Source organism: Haliotis rubra, unplaced genomic scaffold (assembly GCF_003918875.1).
Source record: "Haliotis rubra isolate DU_JTF1 unplaced genomic scaffold, ASM391887v1 Scf254, whole genome shotgun sequence".
In the NCBI taxonomy this organism is placed as follows: Eukaryota; Metazoa; Mollusca; class Gastropoda; order Lepetellida; family Haliotidae; genus Haliotis; species Haliotis rubra.
This window is the reverse complement of record NW_025766603.1, coordinates 490139-518032: the sequence shown is the minus strand read 5'-3', so window position 1 is coordinate 518032 and position 27894 is coordinate 490139. Positions and strand designations below refer to the sequence as shown.

At 39.3% G+C, this 27894-nt stretch overlaps 1 protein-coding gene across 1 annotated transcript in view; it reads right to left on the bottom strand.

The window, feature by feature from the left end:
* LOC124279656 overlaps positions 1-17086 on the bottom strand; it is a 77054-nt gene extending 59968 nt beyond the window's left edge. The window contains exon 1 of the mRNA XM_046715495.1: positions 16932-17086. Within this exon, the coding sequence (XP_046571451.1) occupies positions 16932-16970 (39 nt within the window). The 5' untranslated portion in view covers positions 16971-17086. The remainder of the gene's footprint in view (positions 1-16931) is intronic.
* Between the last annotated feature and the right edge of the window lie 10808 nt (positions 17087-27894).

Below are 27894 nucleotides of genomic sequence, written 5' to 3'. Positions count from 1 at the left end.
ATACAGACCCTGAAACAAATATATCCAAGAAAGCCCATGCAAGTCTAGATAACCACAGCTTTCAGAAAATGAAAAAAGTCTCTGGGCACCTTTTCATTATATTTATGAACATAATTCATGAACCATTTTTTTCCGGTAAAATATGTTCATTTCAGAAACTAAATATTAGTCTACAATACGTCCAGGCTTTGATGTCTACTGTTCCAAACTTCTGAGGTACAATCTCGCATGCTGTTTCTACTGAGATATTTATAAGCCTCTTACAACGTTGTTTGACTGGGGTTATAAATTCAAGGAATAAGTAAGGCTTTCAAAACTTGTTGCGGCAGACTTGTTAAAAACATTACAAAATTAGTCGCATCGCTAACCAAACTGTCTGATGCATTACCCATTATTTTAATTTTTTTTCCGGACAAAACAATATATATGAAGAATTACAAAATATGTAAAAACATGTAATCAGATCTAACTCCAGAATCCGTTTCTGTCTGGCGAATTTGATACAGCGATGACAATGGAAGCCCAGTCTACGTTGTCTACACCTACCGAGGCCGCTGAATACAGCGTTTATCTGGGATTTCTCACTAAGTGCCCTCTGCAGGCAAAATGGTAAAAAATAACTATTTGTTTAAAATTGGGATTTTTTATATTTCTATCATCTGAAACGCAGAGTTGCATTTAATACCCAAAAAGCATATGCCATGAGTGCTGCTTTTATCAGTGAAATACGACATATGAGTCCCGTCTACGAAGCAATAATGTTAGTTGATATCACTGGGATTAATTTCTATTTCCAAATTGGGAATGATTATGGATATTTGTTATAGACTCGGCGCCGTGCATTCATCGATGAGAAGGCCTAATACATCCCTGAAATAGCTTTATGTATGTGATGTAGAATTTATCATGAAATGGATGCTGAGTAGGAAGACTGACTGACTGAGTTTGGTTTTACGCCGCTTTTAGCAATATTCCAGCAACATCACGGCGGGGGACACCAGAAATGGGCTTCACACATTGTGCCCATGTGGGGATTTGAACCCGGGTCTTCGGCGTGACGAGCCAACTCTTTAACCATTAGGCTACCCCACCGCCCCGCTGAGTAGGAAGACCTATAAAGAGCCATTAAAACAGTGAGTGAGTGAAGTTAGTTTTATGACTCTTTTTAGCAATATTCCAGAAACATCAGGTGGGGGGACACAGAAATGGGCTTAACACATTGTACCCATGTGGGGAATCGAACCTGGGTCTTTGGCATGACGAGCAAATGTTTTAACCACTAGGCTTCCCCAATGCCCCATCATTATAACAAACGGACTCGTGACAATATGGGTTAAAATTGATCTTCAGCAATGTGATCAGGGGGTCAGGCTTTACTGAGGTGAGGTGAGGTGAAATTGGGTTTAACGTCATGCTTGAGAATATTTCGCTCATATGACGACGTGCATGCGTGTGTATGTGTATGTGCGGCTGCTTGTACTGGCCCAGACTGAAGCTGGTTTTATAGTGCTAGCCCACTGAGATACCATGCCGCAGTGAAGCATGAATACCCCACTCAGACACATTATACTGACTCCGAGCCGACCAGTCCTTGTTGTACCCATAAATGCCGAGCGCCAGGCAGGGACCAACAAGTACCATATTTTAACATCTTTTGGTATGACGCGGTCGGGGATCGAACCCACGACCTTCCCGCTATCGGTCAGGCTTTACTGGATTGATCGATCAGACTTGGTGACTTGGTCCATGTCATTGTATCCCAACTGCATAGATTGGTGATCATGACGTCAGTCATCGGATTGTCTGGTCCAGACTTGATTATTCACGGAATACCCTTATATAATTGACATTATTTGTTTGTTTGTTGTTTAACACCGCATTAATCAATATTCAAGCTATATGGCGGTGGTCTATAAATAATTGAGCCCGGACCAGACAATCCAGTGATCAACAGCAAAATTTAACACTGTACTCAACAATTTTCCTGCTATATGGCAGCTGTCTGGAACAGACAATTGAGGTAGATGCTTATGATGATAACTTAAGATTGTGTTTTACAAGTTGGTCAGGAGAACTTCCAACCTTATTTAGGGAAAAGAATTTTCTCTTACATCTTGCAACCCATAAATCATAATAAAGTCTTCCATTTCACGATACAGGTGAGTCCATGTCAAAACTAAGGGGATACAAATTCAACAAGCTAATTATCAAGTACTCCCAAATCCTCCCCGTTCATTTCACAATAAACTCTTCCTTTTCAAGATACAGGTCAGTCCATGTCGAAACTAAGGGGATACAAATTCAGCTAATTATCAAGTACTCCCAAATCCTCGCCTTCCATTTCACAATAAACTCTTCCATTTCAAGATACAGGTCAGTCCATGTCGAAACTAAGGGGATACAAAAAAAAAGCTGTTCATCAAGTACTCCCTCTCCCTCTCCCTCCATATAACAATGAACTCTTCCGTTTCACTGTGTGGGTGAATCCACATTGGAACTGTGGGAGTGTATACCAAACCTCAAGGGAATGGATCCATATGGTGTGCAGGCAAAGAGGTGTAAATCAACCCCTAATTCAGGAAAGAAAATATGTCCTGTTTGGAAACCAAAGTAGTATTTTAGTGAGCACAAATGTAGGAGAGCCTGAATTATTTACACAAGCCACCTGGATCCAACACCTCGGGGGTGGGGGACTTACTTACGAGGTGAAGAAAATGAAAAAATACTTCCAGGAATACAGTCATGTTTTTTGGTTCACAAAGCAGCATCAATGGACACCTCACACATGTTGGCTTGGACTAAAAAAAAGTAGGGGAACATGGACTTTCAGGTTGGATAGGAGTGTAAGCGTTAACAAACTTTTCAAAGACAGACATCTTATGAACGCACCACCATTTCTCTTTATCACCACCCCTAAACACAACGCATGGGATGCACGTGCACAACGCAGTCGCCCATACACGTGCATGGGGTGTCATTCTTGATTTTGATGGTTTTCAAGGTCGATAAATCACTGTAGAACATTAATTTTGACAATCATCCTGCATCATAATCATCTTGCATCTTTGTTAGAGTTTTTTTCTAGCCAGTATTTATTGTTTGAAAATGAAATTGTACACATGCAAATTTCACGTCATAGTCAATCATCTTTCAAGAGCAATTACTGTACAACAACTATAGTCATAAGGAAGTGCAAGTGGTGATGCACTCTCAAAACATTCATTATTATCACGTCACCATTGATTGACTGATATATCTCCCAATTTTATCAATCGTAAATTATAAATGAAGTTCCTCTACTTTTTTGGAGAGTATATGCATGTTAAAAATATGATGAGTAAGTTATCTTTGTGTTGAAGAAGCTGCAGAGTTGAAAAGTTATAAAACATGTACAGGATCAAATCGTGTGAATAAATACACAAACTGAGGAGTTTTCAAATTTTAGCTGTACTTTATTATTTACAGATATTTTTTTACAAAAAAAATGATTAAAAATTAATAAAAGAAAGAATACACAACTGAAATGTTGAAATTAAAAACAAAATATATAATTGAATTTATAAAAAATAATATGAAGGATACAGTGTTTTTGAAATAAATCAATTTCTAAGAAGAAGAAGTAGTTAAACCGACTTTTCCAAGGGCTGAAAAATGTTTATATCCATCTTTGAATCACATATTATTTACGTCACAATATATCGGCTTAGTGTGGAGGGAAGACCCAAAGAGATGAATCTTTTACACTAACCGTTATGATGTGTGAGTGAGTTTGACCTCGCTTTTGGCAATATTCCAGCATTTGTACCCACGTTGAGAGTCAAACTCAGGTTGAGAATCAAACCTGGGTCTTCAGCGTGACGAGTGAACGCATTAACCACAAGGCTAACCCATCGGCCATCCATTATGATGAAAACCACAAGTAGGCAAATCCATAACACAATCATGTTTTCAGGCCCCGAAAACTTTTAAGATATGTTCCATTGTTAAGTGTTTCAAACACTAAAACAGTAGTTCCAAAATCGTTTGGGTTTGATTATGAGAAATGTGATCGATTGCTTGGTCATTTGGTCACTGTGACCAATCTTCCATAATTTCAATTATTAAATTGAAAACACCAGTACTCTTGAACATAGAGATTTTTTCTGGGTTCCATCTTCTTTTTATTCTTGAGTACTCAAGAATAAAAAGAAAATGTAACCCAGAAAAATCTCTATGTTCATCAAATAGCATCTTCTAAAATTCCAATCAAGCATCTAACCAGTACTCTTGACACGACCCCTCCTCCATGTTGGCAGCAATATTGGCTGTGAGACTGAGGGTACAGTCCCTATGTACAATGTCCTGATTCAGTACACAGGATTGTTTGTTTAACAAGAAGCAGATGTGCGTAGATAGGTCCTCCATGGAGAACTTTCTTCAGTCAGGTTCTGAATGGTCTTTCTGTTGTCACTGCCTCCGATATCTTTAACGGTCATAATGTATAATGTGTTGATTTGTTTCTGTGTCTTCCCCTGTGGTGTACTAGCATAACAGTGTGGCTATACAGAAGTGTATCGGAATAAGAAGATGATGATACAATCGGAGAGTGTTTTATGGTCTCGGATGCAATACGACTTACAGCACCTGTATCACAATACATATGATACAATACTGTAGAAGATGTTTTGGGCTGCCTCCGTGGTGGTTAAAATATGGTACTTGTTGGTCCCTGCCTGGCGCTTGGCATTAATGGGTACAAGGACTGGTCGGCTCGGAGTCATGGTATTGGGGTGTGGGGTATTGTTGGGAATGGGTTAAAATCTCATAACTGATGATTGGTTCATTACAACCGATCAATCATCAAAAATAATTGGTTCGCGTCATTCATCAAATTTTCCTGGTTATGTTTCTTAAGGCACAAACATAAAGAAAACACATGTCGTTCTTCTGGGGTTTTTTGGGGCAAATTGCACACAATGCATTTACAAATTTCACATCTTCACAGGATGACTGATATGTTAGGAACATAAATTATATTAAAGATAATTTCAATCATGACTTGGAACAAGCTAGTAGTACTTATGAAATGTAACAGTAAAACCAACCTTGTGATAAATATTGCTAATGCATAACAAGTACGAACGGTTCACTATCTGAACGTTTTTTTTAAAAAACCAAAGTGTTCGTATTAACGAGGTCTGACTAATTACTTTTATAGTGAAGGAGCGGTGGGGTAGCCTAGTGGTTAAAGTGTTCGCTCGTCATGCCAAGGGCCCCAGGTTCGATTCCCACACGGGTACAATGTGTGTAGCCCATTTCTGGTGTCTTGGACATTGAGGACATTGCTCACCATACTCACTCACTCACTCACTTTTATATTGAGTTCAGCTGAATTGAGTTTTACGTCACATCAGCATTATTTCAGTCGTATAGTGACGAGACCAAGTCTGCATCCAGACATACTCCAAGCACTGAGAGCTCAAATGAGTTTCTTAAAACACATGTTTATTCATTACATTATCTATCCACAAGGAGAAAATGTCACTGCACCGAATTAAAATACACACGATTTGTCTCAAACACTACACAGTTACAATTTATGATACAGATTTATCGCTTCATAATGTGAATTCCTTGCATTTGATAAGTCCACACAGTCAAGCAGAATATGCTTGATGGTGAACACTTCATCACAAGAGACACACATGGGAGGTAATTCTCTACCCATTTTCAGCAGATAGTCTCGAGTAAACCGACTGTGGCCAATATGACATCATCGTAAAATTACCTCATCAATTCATGAAGTTCTTGACTGACAAAGGTCAAGTAGGTATAACCAATTGTTGATAGCGTCAATTCATGAAGTTTATTTCTTCCTACTTGGGTGTCCCAATCATTGTCCTTGGTCCTGCATAAAGGTCACCAAGAGCTGAAAAGGTGTGAGTGAGATATGTGGTCTGTAAATAATCAAGTCTGGACCAGACAATCCAGTCAGCTTAGACTTTTAGAGCTTCAGCATTGCATATCTTCCAGTGTTGTGTGGGAGTTTTTCATCTCTCTAAACTTTTTTGAGAAAACCCCTGAGCCCAGATATAGTGCAAATCATCATCAGGGCAAAAACATTTGAACCCATTTACGTCTGAGCCTGGTACACTATAGGATGAGCAGTGACTTAACCCTAACCCTAACGCAATGTAAACCTTACCCTAACCCTAAGTAAACTCATGTTGCTTTCAAAGATGGTAAGGTATCCGGTATTCTTAACCTGAGCCTAGAAATTTAATATATAAGCTGGTTTTGTAAATTAATGGTAATCCCAGACAATCCAGTGACTGATATATGCAGACAACCCCAATGAATAATATTTTGTTGCTATGTAATGGCAGCCTTGAAATAGTTGAGTCTGGGCCAGATAATCCAGTGACTGATGTTATGAACAACTATTACAACTATGCCACAGTAATTAATATTACAACTATACAATGGTACTCCTTAAATAGATGAGACTGGGCCAGACAATCCAGTGATTGATTTACCCTGAAGAATACAACTTGCTTGTACTGTAATTAACATACCAGTAATGTAACTGTGGCTCGTACACAGTCCAGTACTTAACGAAACATGAAGTATGCCCTGAGGGTACAACGACTCAGTCAGCCGAAGTCACTGAGCATGACCTCCCAATCCATTCAGTCACCTCTTACAGCGGGACAGGCTCTTGGTCAGACTATTTCTAACCCGCAATCCTAGTCTGTCTCACAGTCCCTGAACCACATTATTTCCCCTATAGACTAGCCCTCTCTGCAATGCTAAACCCCTAATGAAGCAAGTTTAGATTTTCCTAGGTTCAGGAATCTCTTGTCTCCCTAGGCCTCCTTTTTAAATTAAATGTTTGTTTTTTGTTATAATAAAAATTATATATATTCAAAGATTAAGCGTTAGTCCACACGCAATACCCCCTGGCTGTTAGATAAGGAGGGGAAAACGATGAAAATCGAATAATTCATGATGGTCTTAAAGAGGTTCGAGATGAGAGAAGTACTGATGTACAGTGACACAGGGCTGTTACCTGTGAAAACGATGGGTCAGGTTTAACATATACAGAGCAACGGGACAGGTTCTTGGTCGGACCATTTCTAACCCGCAATCCCCACCGGCTGTTAGATAAAGAGGGGAGAACGATGAAAATCTAATAATTAATTCAGGATGGTCTTAAAGAGGTTCTAGATGAGAGAAGTACTGATGTATCAGTGACACAGGGCTGTTACCTGTGAAAACGATGGGTCAGGTTTAATATATAGAGTGTGATCTTTTATTCCCAGAGGTGAATGACCTGCCCCCGAACCCCCTCCCCCTCCAGGCAATTACAGAGCATGCTTCACATTTCCTATCCTCAGGAACAGGATAGAGAAGTTACTGTTAGGTGCAATACGTTGTACTTTGTACAGAGCACTGAACATGGAAATAGATATTCCTTCCTTGTGGGTATGCTGAGACTATTGACATGGTGGAATTAACTGTGAAAAGCTTATAAATAATGCATTGCCAAGGCTTGAGAGCAGTGGTATCTGATATTTTCAAATTTTCAAAATTATAAATCATTTTTTTTAGAAATGATATATAGTTTATTTTTTAACAACTAAAAATTTAAAAAATATTATAAAATAAATTTATTAAAAATATTTTTATTTGTACATGATGTATGTGTGCCTAAAATTTAATTTGTCCAGCCTACACTTTGTTTTAATTTTTTAGTTTGTAGCTGTTGAACACAAATAGAAGAAAAGACATCACATGAACATCATTTAAAAAATATGTAACCACAAAAATATCTTATAAATCATGGGGTGGTGGGGTAGCCGGGTGGTTAAAGGGTTCATTCATCATGCCAAACACCCGGGTTCAAATCCCCACAAGTGTGCAGCTTGTGAAGCCCGTCCCCTGTTGTGATATTACTGGAATATTGCTAAAAACGCCATAAAACTAAACTCAATATTTTTTCCAAATGAGTGCTGATAACAATCATAATAATTTGCCTCAGACAATAGTGTAAAAAATAATTAAAACATAAAAATAAACCAGTTCGGCTAAATTTCTTTTACATGATTTTGTCATCGGTTCCCAATTGCGCAGATTGATGCTCATGCTGTTGATCACTGGATTGTCTGGTCCAGACTCAATTATTTACAGACCGTAGCCATATAGCTGGAATATTGCTGAGTGTGGCGTAAAACTAAACTCACTCACTCACTTTTACATGTAGAGATTTTGTGGACGACCAAATGAAAATTTCACCAGTAGATACATTGCCAGCACCTTACTGCTTTGGTGCAATAAAGACGGTTTCTATGGTCTACCTTAGTGGTGTGCAGCATCTGCCATGACGATCTAAACTTCATCAGCATCTGCTTCATTGCTCCTTCACAAGATGAACCAGGTGATTGAATTTCCACAACTATTTTTTTATAATTAGAAATCCACTGTCTACACCCTCTTTCCTAGGACCCCTACATTGTGTAGAAGTTGCAAATGAACCATAGGCCGTGGCAAGGTTTTGTTTGGATTCAGGGATTTCTTGGGTCAATATGTCAAGAAGATTGTGCAGAAGAATTGTGAATGGATAATTGGTTTTATGAAGTCTCCTGAAAAATGTTATTTGTTTTGGATAAGTTTGAATTCTTTTCTATTTTTGCAAAATATTGAACAGTCAAAAAACAAACCCAAATATACTGCTTCCTTTCAGGATCTACAATAACTATGTGTAACACTGACTGTGCCTGAGTGAGTGAGTAACTTTCATATTAATGCCTGAGTGAGTGACTTTCATATTAATGCCTGAGTGAGTGACTTTCATATTAATGCCTGAGTGAGTGCCTTTCATATTAATGCCTGAGTGAGTGACTTTCATATTAATGCCTGAGTGAGTGACTTTCATATTAATGTCTGAGTCAGTGAGTGACTTTCATACTAATGTCTGGTGACTTTCATATGAATGCCTGAGTGAGTGAGTGACTTTCATATGAAAACCTGAGTGAGTGACTTTCATATTAATGCCTGAATGACTTTCATATTAATGCCTGAGAGAGTGAGTGAGTGCATTTAGTTTTATGCTGCTTTTAGCAATATTTCAGCAATATCACGGTGGGGGACACCAGAAATGGGTTTCACACATTATATCCATGTGCGGGATTGAAACCCGGATCTTCGGTGTGACGAGCGCACACTTTAACCACTAGGCTACCCCACCGCCCGGCCTGAGTGAGTGACTTTCATATTAATGCCTGAGTGAGTGAGCATGTAGATGGGTTGGTGTATGAGTGAGTGAATGACTGCATAGCCTAATGAGTGATCAGGTGAGTGAGGGAGGGACAGAAAACAAATAATACCTAACACCACATTAGCATAACTTGCAACTATTCATGGTGAGGGCACAAGTTTCAAAAAAGATTTGACGATTCATATCACTGGCCATGAAACTCAGCCTTAGTTTAAAACTTCAAAACTTTGACACAAAGTTTCCCTTTTGTCATCAAAGCCAAAAAAGCACACATCCAAGTTTAATGGTAGCTAAACACTTACCAAAACAAATTGTATTCGATGGTGAAGTATCTGATCATTGGCCATATTGGACCTTAAGATTTCAGTCTTTCAAGGAGCGTTTTCACCCTGGTGACATTAAGTTGACATTAAGTTGACATTTATACTTTTTCAGTTCCATTTCAACTGGTAAGTGCATCCTTTCCCTGGCTCAGCAGTTTATTTGAAACTCCAAGATAAATCTGTTTTACAGATTACAGATAGACAAATAATGGCCAGATAAGAAAGTGTCCAATCCTCAACACCTCAATAACTTCTGTAAGCTTCAGAAATGTCAACATTTTTCTGAAAAATATTGCGAATAAATCAAACCATTAAAAAAAAACAAGCCGACAGCCAATGGCGTCAGAACAGCTACAATCAGGTGTCATCTCTCAGACCTAAATCGATTTAGCACCATTCCATTCACTAACTCCCAGTCCTAAATTCAACACTCCATCCCCTAAAAAAATATGTAATATTGAACGTAACTGCCTAAGGTTGAAGAATGTCAATAGTGTTAAAGGATATATGTATGTACAGTAGGGCTGTGATGGCTCAAGCTTAGCCAGGAGATAGCTACACAGACAAGACAGGTTGTGGAAGTTTGAATAAACAGGTTCAGGTTTTTTGAAAGAAAAGCAAGTTGCTGAGTGTTTGTAAGTAAAGTCTTCATGGGGATCTCTGTGTCATTAAAAAAACACAATTTACACACAACTGAAGGATTATCCCCGAGTTTTTGCTACACTGTGACCAGTTGTAGTTTTTGTTCTAGTGAAAGATTTGTGCGAGTTCCCAGCTGAGCAGCGACAACAGAAAGTAAATGTTTTAGTCAAATAGTCGTTATAATAGTAAAAGAGAGCAAAACCGTTAAAAACAGCCAATTTCCTTATAAACCCTCAGCTACTGCACAGTTTAGCAAAAACAACGGACACTGTAAAAGCAAAAAATTCCATAGCCTACTAAATGAGTGTGTGAGTTTAGTTTTACGCCGCTCTTAGCACTATACCAGCAAAATAATGGCAGGGGACACCAGACATGGGGTTCACACATTGTGCCCATTTGGGGAATCGAACCCAGGCCTTCGGCAAGATGAGCGAACACTTTAACCACTCAGCTACCCAACCGCCCATTTAACCTACTAAAACATATCACCTTAAGAATTATGATTTCTATGTATCCCTTTTGAGGTCAGAAGATTTAATTGTGGTATTATTATTTTAATTGTGCCATATTTTCGTCTGGTCACCTAGTACAAGCAATTGTGCTGCAGTGATACATGATCAATCAGACGCCCCAAGACGTATTGCGTCTCAGATAACTTCTAGCTAATCAATATTCCATGTTCATTTCAAACTCCGTGTATAGCATGTACCTAGTGTGAATCTCAATACTCTTGTCATCTGCACATTAAAACTGTAGACAAATTAGCTCTTGGCATTATTTTCAAAGAATTCAGTGTCATTATAAGACAAGACATAGTCCCAGAAATGATTTAATTTAGAACTTTTTACCTACAAATAAATAATATAATCCCAAAGGAGCCCAGAACAATGCTTCATTTCAGGAGAGCTGAGGCTGTATTGACATGTCAAATCATTCTAGACTTTCGATTCACTTGTTTATTTATTCCACAGGGTCTGGTAGACAGACGATGTTATTAAATGTAGGTCTACTATTATTAGCTGAGATTACAACACCAAAAAGAATTTTACCTGACTCATGTTTCAGACATGTGGCCTGAGTGGAAGACGGCTGTTGTAAATCTTTTGTAAATAAAATAATAAAATGAAAAACAAATCATTTTTATATACTGGCGATATAAATATCAAAATACACACAACTATTCAGTCATTCTGTGCCATATCCAACACTGTGTCATACGTTATGCTGGGTGTTACCTTGACTCACAAACATGGGGGTCGCGGGGACCCCTAATTATTAGTTTTAAGGGCCCTTGTAGGCAATACGTGGGTACTGTGAAGTAATGGTGTAGAGAACTGTACGATAATTTCTTTCGAGCCTGGAACGACTCATTGATCATGTGGACTGATGGATGAAATGATCCATGTAACTGCTCTGAAGGAAACAACCAAACACTTAGCCGAGTCAAAGATGGGGTACAGTGAACAATGTTGTGGGTCCCTCTGGACGCAATGTATTATTTTTCTGCATCTGTTCTCTACATTTGTAGACACACTGTATGGACGCACATTTGAGCATCGCATGAAACCCTGTACAACTATTCTTTTATACCAAATTTGCAAACATGCCATATCCAACACTGAGTCCTGCGTTATGTAAAATCCACACAACCCGGATCCATGGGACACATATTTACGATGGGGATATGAATCATATCAAACCGATGCAATACCCACAGCTAATCGGTCAGCCATTGTTTACATACTCTTGTCCATCCAGACCTCAAGGTTCAAAGGTCAAGTCGTATCAACACCTCTGAGATACCAAGTTGATATACACATGCAGTAAGCCACTTGAGAGCAATGGGGGATGCCAATGGTGACGACATGTTTTATTGCTAAAATACTTGTATGAAAGACGGGGCTAACTTCAGTCCAAGTAGCTATTTCCATCAGCTAAAAAAACCCATAATTTATCAACCAGGAGATTTCCTGCCCATGAGTGTACTTACGAGGAACTAGGGTTTTATTTCGGTCAAAATGTTTCAACATTGGTCAGTAAAGATTTTCCCCCATTTTTTTCATTTGATGGAATACAAATGTATAAGAAAATTGCCAAGTTAGTTAACTACACGATTTCTTAAAATAATATTTTTTATCGTTTCCTGATACACAAAACTGTAGTGCAATATTAGTAGAAAATGGGTTTCACACATTGGGGAATAAAACCTGGACCTTTGGCTTGACGAGCAAACACTTTAACCACAATAACATCACCCCACCCCATACTACATCCAACACTGAGTCATGTGATTTGAATGAGGACTTTTTTATCGAACTTGCCTCTGAAAGATGCAGTTTGATTGGTCACTGATCTCAAGGTCATGAAATCAATTCTGTGTTAAGTTGACGATAAGAGAGACGGAGGTGATGACATCACTTTTTGAAACAAAGCTTGTGGCATATGGGTCCAAGGTATCTAAAGCATGGAGATAAGGCAACCGGGATAATTATGGCTGATATCGGACAGATGTAGAATGCATCTTAACTAGTGGACTAGCGGAAGTGTCAAACACCCTATCTGGCATTCTTCCGTGAGATAACAGTGTTTTAAAGCAGAGATTTATCTGTCAAGATAACCTCAGTGCCAGGGCAGCAAAATTATAAAAATAAAATTACAATACCGTTAAAAAAATATTTACTTCCTGTTAAAAAAGTATTTGATTACTGTTCACACTTTTGTAAATTGTGAAGAATTAGGAACATTTTAATTCAAATTTGAATTTCTTAACTGTCATTTGCTGCGGACTACATCAAATATTGTTCTCTGAACAGATCTAATATATCCTGGTAATACAAATTTAGATCCTATGAAACTTTATAAACATGATAAATGGAAAGTTCAAACAGAAAACTCTGAACAGCGATTGGCCGTCTCAGTAATCTAAAATGCAAGTCTGGAGATAAAAAACGGTTTGTCTCTTTGAGTCCTGAAAACTAATTGCATCTGTAGATTGCAAGTTATACAAAAGATTGACGCATCTATTCTGGTAAGAAATATACTTCAGAGAATCAATAGCTCATTTTCTTACATCAAGTCTCCAGTAAATCCTTTGAGCTGGGGAGTATTTATCCACAAATTATTTTTCAGATTAGGTATCGAAAGTTTAATTTGAGTGTTCGACATATATACCAAACATCAAAAGAAACGTGAATATTACAAATATTTAGGAACTGAGAATTTAATTTGAGTGTTCAACATATATACCAAACATCAAAAGTAACACAAATATTACAATATTTGAAATTACACAAAATAAGACATAAAGAATATGAAGTGGTGTGTGTCCAATACTCATTTACTCTTGTCGTGTGTTCTGATGATATCAAAGTGGCTGCTGATGGAGGCTATAGATGCCATTTCTCATGAATCTCGAGTGACATTATCAAATGGCACATTCTAGCAACATTATTATCTATCTTAGTACTGACATTATCACAAAACCCGACTGGTTTTGAATAAAGATTATTTGTGTGTTCAAGGACAGGTTTTCTTTGCATGTTTTCATATGCAAACATCAGTCCCGTTATTCACCGCAGTATCAGTTTTACGTTATTTGCATTTCTTTGTGAACTGAGTATATTTTCTTCCTTGGATACAGTTATTGGGTATTTCAACATCAATTGAGGAGGCATGTTTTGTGAGCATAAAACTATACTCACTCACTCTATTGAATATCCTGCGTGACTTGAATATATTCCACTTTGCATGTTTCACTTTGTTAAATAACACCCGATTCACAATAAAACACTCTTTCATGAAAGTTCAATTCCAATAGTGGCAAATACAATACTGAATTCTTGAATGGATACGGCTTGATTCACGGAATATGCAGGACAGTCATAACAGTCCTTTTGTTGGCATTTATTTTTGAACAGATATATCTTAACTTCTTTAGTTATCAAATGCAAGAATTTTTGTCGAGTATTGCAAATAATATGTAAACAAGCTAAAATTTAATATATACCTACCGAGGCATTTCTAACAGTGTTGTGACCGTAGCTGACAATTTACACTAGTGAGTGAGTGAGTGAGTTTTACACCGCACTCAGCAATATTCCAGCTCTATGGCGGCGATCTTAATAATCGAGTCTGGACCAGACAATCCAGTGATCAACTGCATGAGCATCGATCTACGCAATTGGGAACTGATGACATGTGTCAAACAAGTCAGTGAGTCTGACCACCCGATCAGGTTAGTCGTCTCTTACGACAATCATGGGTTACTGAAGATCAACATTCTAACCCGGATCTTCATGGGGGGACACTCAATAGACTAACGATTTGTCTTAGAATTTACATTGAAAAGGAGCTCCAGGAAGACCAAAGATTCAGATCCTGAACCTGAGGAAATCTAGACTTGTTTCATTTGGAGCTTTAGCACTGCAGAAAGGGATGGGCGGAAGGGGAAATAATGCGTTGAAGTGGCTGTGTGACAGTCTATTCTAGTCAAGAAAAGCAGACAGGATACCAGTCTGTTGGAGGATCATTGTGCATTACTTCGGGCTTCCTATAGGGCTTCAGCATTGCAGGGAGGGCTAGGCTGTGGGGAAAATAATATGGTTCAGGGACTGTGAGACAGACTAGATACTAAACAACACTGTTATCGATCTAATTTGACAGTAATGTGGTCACTGGTGAGTATAACAGCCAATACTGTTGTATATTTGACATTAACGTGGTCACTGTTCATTGTCGTGATAGAGGCGGTGGGGTAGCCAAGTGGTTAAAGCCTTTGTTCTTCACGCCGAAGACCCGGGGTCGATTCCCTACATGGGTACAATGTGTGTGAAGCCCATTTCTGGTGTCCCCCGCCGTGATATAGCTGGAATATTGCTAAAAGCGGCGTAAAACTAAACTCACTCACTCATTGTCATGATAAATTAACACTGTGAACGTGGTCAAAACATGTCAAAGAATTTATTTTGTTATTGTTTCACTAAATATACTGGTCAGCTCCTGACTTGTATTCAATACCCAATATTCTTGATGTGAGGATTTGAACCCGGGTCTTTGGCGTGACAAGCGAACGCTTCAACTACAAGGTTACCCCACTGCCCCTACAAATATTGAAACAGTAATGAGTGTACTTGTGAGTGACTGAGTATGTTTTATGCCACTTTTAGCAATATTCCAGCAATATCACGGCGGGGGACAGAAATGAGGTTCACACATTGTACCCATGTGGGGTATCGAACCGGGGTCTTTGACGTGATGAGCAAACGCTTTAACCACTAGGCTACCCCACCACCCCTATGTGTGAGGGAAAATGACGTGGTTCAGGGAATGTGACACAGACTAACAGACACCACTAATTATAAGAGACCTTCTCACGTCTTGAATGATTTGGCAAGTCTAGATCACCTCAGTTCCAAATAAGGATTGTTCTTGGGAGTAGTCAGTACACTGACTCCGAGTCAATGAGATCCTATGTTGTCTCCTTACAGCTGAGTGCTAGGAAGCGTGACCACAAAGGCTCAAATTTACTAAATTTAGTCTGGTTCAGTGTAAATCAATTACGTACATAGGAAAGTTTGACTTTTTTACATGTAATATATCAAAATTTCAACAAGTTCAAATATGTCACATGTTTACTCTCCTGCTCTCTTAGGCTTTCTGTAGACATGGTTTGAAAGTAAATTCGACTCAAGTCTAGAATAATGTGGCATGTTTAGATAGCCTCAGCTTTAGCTCCTGAATTTGAATATTGAAATAAAACCAAATAAAATTACCTAACATTGTCAGCACACAATCACAAAGCTAGGCCTCATTGTATATCTTATGTAAAACCATGTTATGTAAATAATTATTCATATCTTAAGTAAAACCATTAATAATTTTTCACGTTTTCAAAACCAGAAAATACAAACAATCCCTTACTTGTTTCAAGGCGAGAGAAGTATTATTTTACACTACTGATTGTTATATTTTGTCCAGAACATGAATGTCTGGATATAATCAAGTTTCACTCAGCCAAACTGAGTAAAGAACATATAATATTCAGTGTTAGTATTATTCAGTTGTCTTTGATACACTTATAATATGTGGATTGAACATCTGAGATAAAATGACATATCTGATATTTAGTAACATATGTGACATATAATAATATATCTGATATTTAATAACATATCACACATACACATGAAATGCTGTACTGTGAACAGTGACATATCTAAGTTATCAAGCGGAAATTGTCCACACAAAACAGACTGTACTAGAAGGGGAAATCTTCATAAACGAACACCAAGTTCCCTTTAATCGTGTCAAATCAATCAAGTAATAGCACGACTCAAGACATAAACTGTTCACACAACGATAACAAAAACCTTCTCTTCAAGTTCACACAACGATACCAGAGATTGAGTGAAATGATAGGAGACGTATAAATTCGCCGAAAAGCTTATGAGATGAACCCCGTATGAGTTGGGATGCCTGTTTGCAGACAGCTTGTTGTTCGGGACTATCAGAAAAACGCCAGAGACACTGTTGCCTCCAGAACACACAACACAACATACAAAATAATCAGATCTGTAGACCAAAGTGTCTGAATGTGTCTAGTAGCAGTCAAAACTAGATCTAAAACGGGCAAATCCGTCAAGCAAAATCCCTCGAAAGTAACATCAGCTGACGGGGCACATTTCCTCGAGCAGGAAAAGAATCACACTTACCAAAAACAGGCCGATGACGAAATTTCTTCTCATCGTCATCCTCTGATCTCCCTTTCCATACCGCGTGTCCTCCTGGTGGGTCTAGTCCAAAATATGAAAGCCTTCTTCTACGAACGTGCCTGTCTGATTCTCCGTTGTACCTCGACAGTTGCCTACCTTTGCAAACTCGCCGCGAGAGGGAGCTCCTCATGGGAGAAATCAGTGTAAAAGTTCGACTTGCTGGTTCCGGGTTGGGTTCGAAACACCACACCGGGTGGGATTAGAATGTGCTATTTTGGGAGTTCTTTTGAGGGTTTCATTTCGTCAGCGCTATTTCAGATTATCTATATATAATACAGCGAGCCGGCGGGATGTTTGTTTGCGTGTGGAGACAAAACCCCTTCCAATATTATTTGTATGACAATAGAAGCCTTGTTGTTTTGATGTAACACATTTTCAACGGGGTTTATCTTTTAATATCAGACCCACAAAAAATAAGTTAGAATTGATCCACATCAACCTCTTTTGGTCGTAACGGGAGGCAATTACGGTATCGGGTGACAATTTTCGCTGCCTTTGTTGCGTGCATGTCACCGTATCCGAGAGTTGTGTTAATGGATGCTCATGTTGTCAATATTTCTTTCCATATGGCTGACTGTTCTGAATTTTAATTAAAGAGGCTAAGGGGCATATAAGACGCTAACAGGTGGTTTAATTATTATAATTTTGTAACAACGTGGTAGTCTTACAGAAACACTTCATAGAACCTCTATGACGCATAGGCGCACAATACATTTGACGTTGTGAATATGACGTCATACCTTACCAAGCGCGTTACGTCATAATGTTGATATGGGTTTGTTTCACAGGGTCTCTTTTAATCCCCTTTCATGTCTGTTTCAACGTTGTTTAGGCCCAATTTTCAAGTTATATAAAGGCGGTCTATAAATAGACTGACAATCAAGTGACTGACATCATGAACATCGATCACAGCGATCACGATGACGTACATCAACCAAGTCATGCCTGACCACTCGATCCCGTTAGTTGCCCCTCGCAACAAGCTTAGTGACCTCTTACGACAAGCGTGGGTGACCGGTTCTAACCCGGATCTTTCCGGGTGGCCTTCATGTTTCAACATCAATGGCAACATTTGTTTGGGGTGGAATATTGCCGGGCTTTTCTGCTTTTTTCTGCAAACAGTTGGAAAGTTTTCTTTGGTAGGCCTGATTGCAGTTATCCATAATGGGTCGATGTGTCTTCTCAGAGTTCTCCTCGTGTTGAAATAATTAAAATCAGTTAAAGCAAGCGGGATTTGTTTGGTTGTTTGTTTCTTGTCCGGCTATATGGCGGCGGTCTGTAAATAATAGAGTCTCGACCAGACAATCCAGTGATCAACATCATGAGCATCAATCTACACAATTGGGAACCGATGACATGTGTCAACCAAGTCAGCGAGCCTGACCACCCGATCCCGTTAGTTGCCTCTTACGACAAGTATGGGTTACTGAAGATCAATTCTAACCCGGATCTTCACGGTTACAGGCGGTTTTTCAATAGTTTCACTGAAAAAGAATGATTAAATCTGCGCAAGTCTATCAGGCAATAATTATTAATTTATTGTTTATATTTTCTAGAAAATATGCAAAATAGTGCACACTGTCCCTCTAACAGACTGGTATCCTGTCTGCTTTTCTTGACTAGAATAGACTGTCACACAGTCCCTGTAACGCAACATTTCCCCTTCCCTTAGCCCTCCCTGCAATGTCAAAGACCTTAATGAAGCAAGTCTAGATCTAGATTTACTCAGGTTCAGGTTCCGATTCTCCCATCTCACTGGGGCTCCTTTTTGATAGGAATTATTTGTTTCTATCTAAATGATATGCATTCAGAGACTAAGCGTTAGTCTAAGAATAGAATTGCTATGCATCTCATCCAGGGGCTTAGCATTCAGTACAGCCTTGAAGCAAAGCTACGGATTATGAACCCTTTACATTCAATGACGTCATATTTCAAGGTTATCATGTTATCTTGATAATTAACGATTTTCATCATACAGTTTCCCTCTAACGTGCTAGTAATCTAATCAGACAATCCACGTATGACAATATTATCCATACCTCAAAGACGGATTTATCGATTTCGTTTTAGAAAACTAAAAAACAACGCCAATTTTAGATATCATGCATTCTATTACTACTCAAAAATCGATAATATTAGACTTCACTTATCTCTATCTAAACGAGCTTCCACAAACACTTTGAAATCGAAAGAATAAAAAAATACAACTGACGCGATGGAGATCAAACAATCCGAATTCGGTTTAGATCAATTTTCATATTTCACACTTCGGTAAGTTTCAATCAATGGCACGTTTTATACAACAGATCTTTGATGGTTGGCTTGGCGCTATCTGCTTTTGTGGCAGATGTTTTATTGCTGTTATGCAATGATAATGCTAACTATACAATAACAGATTAACAGATCAGCATTAAGTAAGTATATGAACTGACAGGCGTACAAGATACGACACGGCAGATGTCAAGTAAAAACACCTTTGAGGCATTTTACGGGAACTTCACCGAGAATTGTTTTTAACATATCATTTTTTGTTGTTTGGTTGTTGGTTGTTGTTTTACGCCGCAATATGCCAGCTATATGGCAGCGGTCTGCAAATCATGCAGGCAATCCAGTGATCAACATCATGAACCTCGATCTACGCAATTGGGATATGATGTCATGTGTCAATCAAGTCAGCGAGAATGAACACCCGATCCCGTTAGTCACCTCTTACGACAAGCATGGGTTACTGAAGATGAATGACTTGATTATATATACAAATGTGTAAACCCAGTGATCAACATCATGAGCATCGATCTACGCAATTGGGATACGATGACATGTGTCAACAGTGTATGAAATAAGCCAAAAACCCAGCAAGACATCAAAATGTTACCAGCCCCAAATGGATTTAACCGGACCAAATATAGTGAATTTACTCAGATATATGGAACATCTACAATTTTACCCGACCATCGGGCTGGCTAGCTGTAAATTTAGACCGTCCGTCAGAAATCAAGACCATCTCAGGCTGTCGGACGGGCCTTATTTCATACACTGGTGTCAACCAAGTCAGCGAGCCTGACCGCCCCATCCCATTAGTCGTCTCTTACGATGAGCATGGATTTGTGAAGATCATTTCTAAGTCGGATCTTCAGGGGTTTTATGGTTTAGCGCTCCAGTATTACAAGACAAGACAAGATTTTTTCTTGTATTTTAATATGGCCACTGTCTGTGAATGATCGAGTCTAGACTTGACAAACAAGTGATTGGCATAATGAGCAACAGAGTAAAATGGCACGGTATCAACCAAGTTAGACTAATGCTTAGTCTCTGAATAGATATAATTTTGATAGTAACAAACAAAAATATTATAAATTGAAAAGGAGCCCTAGAAGGACCAGAGATTCAGAACCTGGGGAAATCTAGACTTGCTTCATTTAGGGCTTTAGCACTGCAGGGAAGGCTAGGCTGTGGGGAAAATAATGTGGTCCAGGGACTGTGAGACAGACTACAACATCCAGTGAACGAGGGAAAAACAAAGCGCCTTTGAGCAGCTGAGCTGAGCTGGATATCGGCGCTATACAAATGCTAGCATAATAATAATAATAACAACAAAGTCAGCGAGCACGGTCAACCGTCGCCTCACAGATCCAATCATGTATGAGCTTTAAAGTTGGTTGTTTAACGCCACACTCAGCAATATTATTCCAGCTGTACGGCGGCGGTCTGTAAATAATCGAGTATGAACCAGACAATCCAGTGATCATCAGCATGAGCATTAATCTACGCATGGCATGTGTCAACCAAGTCCCAGATAGCATTCAGACGTTGGGCCAATGTCCGAATGGTATCTGGGGTCAGCAAGCCTGACCACCCGATCCCGTTAGTCGCCTCTTAGGACAAGCATGGGTTACTGAAGATCAATTCTAACCAGGATCTTCACGGATTTGTGCTGTGTGCAAGAGCAAGATCTCCCCTATGTGAGCACTGATAGAGCCATCGAAGCCAGTTTCAAAAATAGTTTCCTTTACTCAAACAAGTCATAAAGTTCTTCCTAAATTTAGAATTTCTGTTCCTGGATGTCTGTGCACGTATCATCATGAATGAAATAGATGCTGGAAACAGATTTTGTGTTGATGCAGTTTTTCAACCTTTTTAAATCAATTGCTAACTGTATCACCTATAGAAGCCTTTCATAATGGCCTCGGTTACAAATCGCATCTTACGTAATCGCTGAAAGATTATCATATCACGGCATAACGTATTCAAAGGCTAAGCTCTTGCGGGACATGTGAAACCGTTTGATCGACGAATCATCGTTATGGTCATCGTAATCACAATAGTTAAGTTTTACGCCGCTTTTAGCAATATTCCAGCAATATCATGGCAGGGGACACCAGAAATGGGCTTCACACATTGTACCCATGTGGGGAATCGACCCCGTGTCATTGGTGTGACGAGCCAATGCTTTAACCACTAGGCTACCCACCACCCACAATAGTATGGAATCTTAGTTAGGACAGTGTCGTGTTGTCGCCCTTACGAAACAAGCAAAAAGTGGCAAAATTAACCATTTTGGCCATTTGTCGCATTGTCGCTATATATATCGCCCTTTGGTTGATTAAAACACATTATTGAAAGCGCGACAATGTGACATAGAGACAATGCGACACATGTCCAAAATGTCGCGTTGTCGCACTTTGATTAATTTTGCCACCTTTTGCTTGTTTTTGTAAAGGCGACAATGCGATAACGCGACAATGTCCCTTCTAGGATTCCATACAATAGGATTGTAAAGACAAAAGCAAACATAACTCATACACCTCAAACTAATAACCATGGAAACACTTTGTCTAAATTAGAAACTAGCAGCTCCGTAGCCTCGGGGGATAGTATTTTTTCAAATGGAAGATACTGCAGTCATCGACACATACCAAATTAAGGAGAAAACAATAAGAAGTTTTCTTCGAATTCTAAGAGATTAATACCCAAATACAACGACACGTAAATGACATAATGGAATTAGTTATACCACTGTCATTTGCTCAAAACTCATTTTTCATTTTTTCAGAATTACAAACGTATTACTTGAATTATTATGACGCAATTCAAGAAATTTGTAAAGTGAGCTAACTCGTCATATTGTTTTAAAAATATTTGGGCGGAAAAGCTATACATTCGGCGAATAGATAAGAAACGATGTTGACTTACTAAGGGACATCAGGAATGTTGTTGCCAACCCTTCTACTTAGCTGTATACTTTAAGGAAATGATCCTTGATTCGTGAGTTTAAAAACCGTGCTAAATGTAGCGCGAGGGAAACAGAATGTATATACGGAAATTGACGATAAGGAAGGAGTGTATAGTGTCACGACATTGAAGGTGTCAGGAACAGACGATCGGGGATTGAGTGAGTGAGTTTAGTTTTACGCCGCACTCAACAGCAATGTTCCAGCTATATGGCGGCGGTCTGTAAATAATTGTGTTTGGAGCAGACAATCCAGTTGAACATTACTTCAGCTTAACATCGCACTGTAGTTAAAGCTATTAAGTACCGTTATTCCCAAGCTCCGATCGGGGATTGCACCTACGAGTGAGTGAGTGAGTGAGTTGGAGTGAGTGAGAGAGTGAGTGAGTGAGTGAGTGAGTGAGTGAGTGAGTGAGTGAGTGAGTGAGTGAGTGAGTGAGTGAGTGAGTGAGTGAGTGAGTGAGTGAGTGAGTGAGTGTGTGTGTGTGTGTGTGTGAGTAGGTGGATGGGCGAGTGAATGGGTTGGTGAGTGAGTGAGCGAGCGGGTAAGTGAGTGAACTGAGCTCCACTCCAGTCTGAACATTATTTCATCTACCGTGTGCCATACGTTTATATGAGCAAACATGGCTGACGTCATCTCGAGACGACATAAGCAGCTACTTCGAGTGCTATAAATTCAGATACTATTTGATGGCTTACCTCAATGTTTAGCGATGTGTCCTTTTGATCGTATTATTACAAGTTCCTAATATAGTGTAAAAGAATATTTTCCCACACAACCCGTATTTCACGTTCCAAGACTTCAGAAGCTGGACATTCGTCCCCTCAAACCATTCGTCCACAGACGCAAACAGTTTTCAATTTAACTTGTATCTGGTGACTGTGAAACTCACAGCATACAATGGATATTATTTCTATATTTACATTCAGAGCCATAACATGCCCTATGTGCCCTGTGCCCTGTGCCAGCTGTTGTTGTTTAGGTTACTAGTGCAGTCAACCATGGTTAACAGGCAGACAATAGAGGGATTAGTTAAAGTCTGTTCTGAAAATACTTAGAAACTTATTACTATTTGAATAATCAGAAATTTACAAAATTACACATAACATCAACATATTCAAACAAAGTCTCTGCCTGCCAGTAGATTGTCCTTCTCCTGCTACAGATTGTCCTCAAGGCGTCGATACTTCCTTCTCTTGGGTGGCAATCTTCCTCCTGAATTGATCTGTAGTAGAACACTTTCTGTGTAGTTCTGTTCCTTCTTCAACATTTCCACAAACTTGAACATGCTGGGATGGTTGGGGACTAACTCGTTTAGCTTGCATGGGGTGCCAGCCTTCCAGATGGTTTGTCGTCTTAGCCCCATACGTGTAGAGATGGTTCCAAATGATTTCAGGGAACCATGGAATTCCTGAATCTTGATGTCCTGTTCATCACCTGGATGGTTGTGGATATCTCTGTAAGTGGTGATAAGTTCAGGGAACCATGGAATTCCTGAATCTTGATGTCCTGTTCATCACCTGGATGGTTGTGGATATCTCTGTAAGTGGTGATAAGTTCAGGGAACCATGGAATTCCTGAATCTTGATGAACTGTTCATCACCTGGATGGTTGTGGATATCTCTGTAAGTGGTGATAAGTTCAGGGAACCATGGAATTCCTGAATCTTGATGAACTGTTCATCACCTGGATGGTTGTGGATATCTCTGTAAGTGGTGATAAGTTCAGGGGTTGTGGAACCATGGAATTCCTGAATCTTGATGAACTGTTCATCACCTGGATGGTTGTGGATATCTCTGTAAGTGGTGATAAGTTCAGGAAACCATGGAATTCTGAATCTTGATGAACTGTTCATCACCTGGATGGTTGTGGATATCTCTGTAAGTGGTGATTCCTGAAGTTCAGGGGTTGTGGATATCCATGGAATTCCTGAATCTTGATGTTCTGTTCATCACCTGGATGGTTGTGGATATCTCTGTAAGTGGTGATAAGTTCAGGGAACCATGGAATTCCTGAATCTTGATGTTCTGTTCATCACCTGGATGGTTGTGGATATCTCTGTAAGTGGTGATAAGTTCAGGGAACCATGGAATTCCTGAATCTTGATGTTCTGTTCATCACCTGGATGGTTGTGGATATCTCTGTAAGTGGTGATAAGTTCAGGGAACCATGGAATTCCTGAATCTTGATGTCCTGTTCATCACCTGGATGGTTGTGGATATCTCTGTAAGTGGTGATAAGTTCAGGGAACCATGGAATTCCTGAATCTTGATGTTCTGTTCATCACCTGGATGGTTGTGGATATCTCTGTAAGTGGTGATAAGTTCAGGGAACCATGGAATTCCTGAATCTTGATGTCCTGTTCATCACCTGGATGGTTGTGGATATCTCTGTAAGTGGTGATAAGTTCAGGGAACCATGGAATTCCTGAATCTTGATGTCCTGTTAATCACCTGGATGGTTGTGGATATCTCTGTAAGTGGTGATAAGTTCAGGGAACCATGGAATTCCTGAATCTTGATGAACTGTTCATCACCTGGATGGTTGTGGATATCTCTGTAAGTGGTGATAAGTTCAGGGAACCATGGAATTCCTGAATCTTGATGTTCTGTTCATCACCTGGATGGTTGTGGATATCTCTGTAAGTGGTGATAAGTGGAATTCCTGAATCTGGTGACAAGTTCAGGGTGATAAGTTCAGAACCATGGAATTCCTGAATCTTGATGTCCTGTTCATCACCTGGATGGTTGTGGATATCTCTGTAAGTGGTGATAAGTTCAGGGAACCATGGAATTCCTGAATCTTGATGTTCTGTTCATCACCTGGATGGTTGTGGATATCTCTGTAAGTGGTGATAAGTTCAGGGAACCATGGAATTCCTGAATCTTGATGAACTGTTCATCACCTGGATGGTTGTGGATATCTCTGTAAGTGGTGATAAGTTCAGGGAACCATGGAATTCCTGAATCTTGACATCCCTGTTCATCACCTGGATGTTTGTGGATATCTCTGTAAGTGGTGATAAGTTCAGGGAACCATGGAATTCCTGAATCTTGACATCCTGTTCATCACCTGGATGGTTGTGGATATCTCTGTAAGTGGTGATAAGTTCAGGGAACCATGGAATTCCTGAATCTTGACATCCTGTTCATCACCTGGATGGTTGTGGATATCTCTGTACGTGGTGATAAGTTCAGGGAACCAAGGAATTCCTATAACCAGAGTATAGGCAGGAAATCCGTTCTGGCAAAGCATGGCATTATAACAAGAGTGACATTATCACCAGGGGCATTATAACCAGGGTGCACTGTATACGTTAAACTTGTGACACAACTCACTTATTGGTTATATTCACTCATAGGTTATATTCAGTTATAGGTTATATTCAGTTATAGGTTATATTCAGTTATAGGTTATATTCACTCATAGGTTATATTCACTCATAGGTTATATTCAGTTATAGGTTATATTCACTCATAGGTTATATTCAGTTATAGGTTATATTCAATCATAGGTTATATTCAGTTATAGGTTATATTCACTCATAGGCTATATTCAGTTATAAACATTGACATGAAAAGTGTTCACTCATCATTTATGATTTACAGCTGAGCTTGGACCACAACTCATCTTTACCGTGAACAGACTATAACTGAAAACTACTCATGGGCGACCGTTAATACCTTGTTAAATCTTTAGGACAACATTCAGAGAGCTGGCACAGTGAGGTTAAACCTATAAAGCTACAGCAATATCGTCACCCTGGATACTGTATTTTCACACTAGTTTCGCCTCCCAGTTCAAATATAGTCGGCCTTGGGGTAGCCTAGTGGTTTAAGTATTCGCCCGTCACGCGGAAGACCCAGGTTCGATTCTCCACATAAGTAGAGTGTAAAGCTCATTTCTCGTGTTATGATCTGCCATGATCTTGCTATAATCTTGCTAAAACGGCATAAGACTCGCTCACTCATTCACTGAAATATAGTAGTATAACCAGCACACCACTGCCTGCTATTGAATGTTACAATGTAATAGAAATACAACGCTGTTTACCAACACTACTACATGACAATATTCACCACGGGGCTCTCACTATGTTCAAACACAGGTATGTTGCTGATACCATTTCAGTCGGGAGAATCTCGGATTTGAACTCACAGGGATAGGATTCTTGAATCCATAAGGGACGCGACTCTTGACAGTGAATTACATCGTCGGCGGCTTGTCCACGTCTTTCTCTTTATCCGATGTTTTTTGTCTTGATTTCTTGTAGAACCAGACGCTGTCCCTTGATCAGCGATATGTTGTTGTTTTTGATACAGGATTAAGGAGAAAGTAGTCACCGTTGTCAATTATGTTGGCTGGTCACGCCAGTGGGCAGGGTTCGATTGCTCACATGGGTGCAGTGTGTGAAGCCCGTTATTGGATACCCCGTCGCGATATTACAGGAAAAGTTTAAAAGGCTACCGAAAATATCACTCACTTACTCACGTCCGGGCCTCACATTTCACGTCTGACAGACTTAAATGTTTGGAAATCAGACACAAAATTCCAGTTTTGGATGTAAGTACCATTATTGGCCCAAATGCATAAGTATATCTGGTAGTCTAGGGGTTAAAGCGTTCGCTCGTTACGTTGAAGACCCAGGTTCGATTCCCCACACGGGCACAATATGTGAAGGCCATTTCTGGTGTCCCCCGCCGTGATATTGCTGGCGTAAAACTAAACTCACTCACTGATATTAAGGTGATACCTGATTTTGCCATTTTTCAAATTATCGAACCCTTAAATAGTGAAAAAAGGGGTAATTAAACGTAAAGTAATGATTGGTCCTTTGCATCAAATTCTTTATGCAGAACCTTAAATATAGACTTATAAGTTAACAATTTCATTGCTGAAGTATAGGACGCTTATAAAATGTTGACAGACTCTTACCCTATTTACACGTTTCCATGGCAACGGTATACGTGTAGTTCATGATCTAAGTGTGACATCTCATGACCTATGTGACCTCGATACTGGGGTCATGATGACAGTACTTAACGTTGTCGTGAAATATTGAAATTTTCGTGCTTATACAACCCCTACTTACACTAATTTCCTATCGCACCGAGAGGGTATGGGCCTTTTCCGTCACTCAGTTATTGTACAGTGAGCACTCGCAACTCGACAGACAGGAAGTTGCGCCTACACAATGAGCGAAATATATTTCTCCAAGGAAATAAGGATTAGTTTTCAAAGAACACATTCATCTTGCCAGCTAGGGATCCTTCGAAACTTGAAACAACGATTGAGAAACGATGACATGGAAAAAAACTACGGATTTGTATTCCGAAAGTTTTAATGTCCAAACATTTGTCCAATTTCAAATGCGAGTAATAATGGAATGGGACTCTCAGCCGAACACCGAAAGATGAAAGGATGCAACTTGTAGTGATACGAGGCGAGTGGGGCCTGTAAAAAACTACCCTGGCACCTACCACGTGTATCTCATCCGATATTAGTTTAAAACTTCAAAAGTTCACCTAAAGCAATAGTACAATACTTATAAAAGAAAGAAAAATAGAATAGCATAAAAGCAATACATCAAGCAAGCTAACAACACAAAATCGTTACTCTAACAGAAGGATGTCAACAATTTTAGTGTTTTTCAGAATGTATATTCTCATATC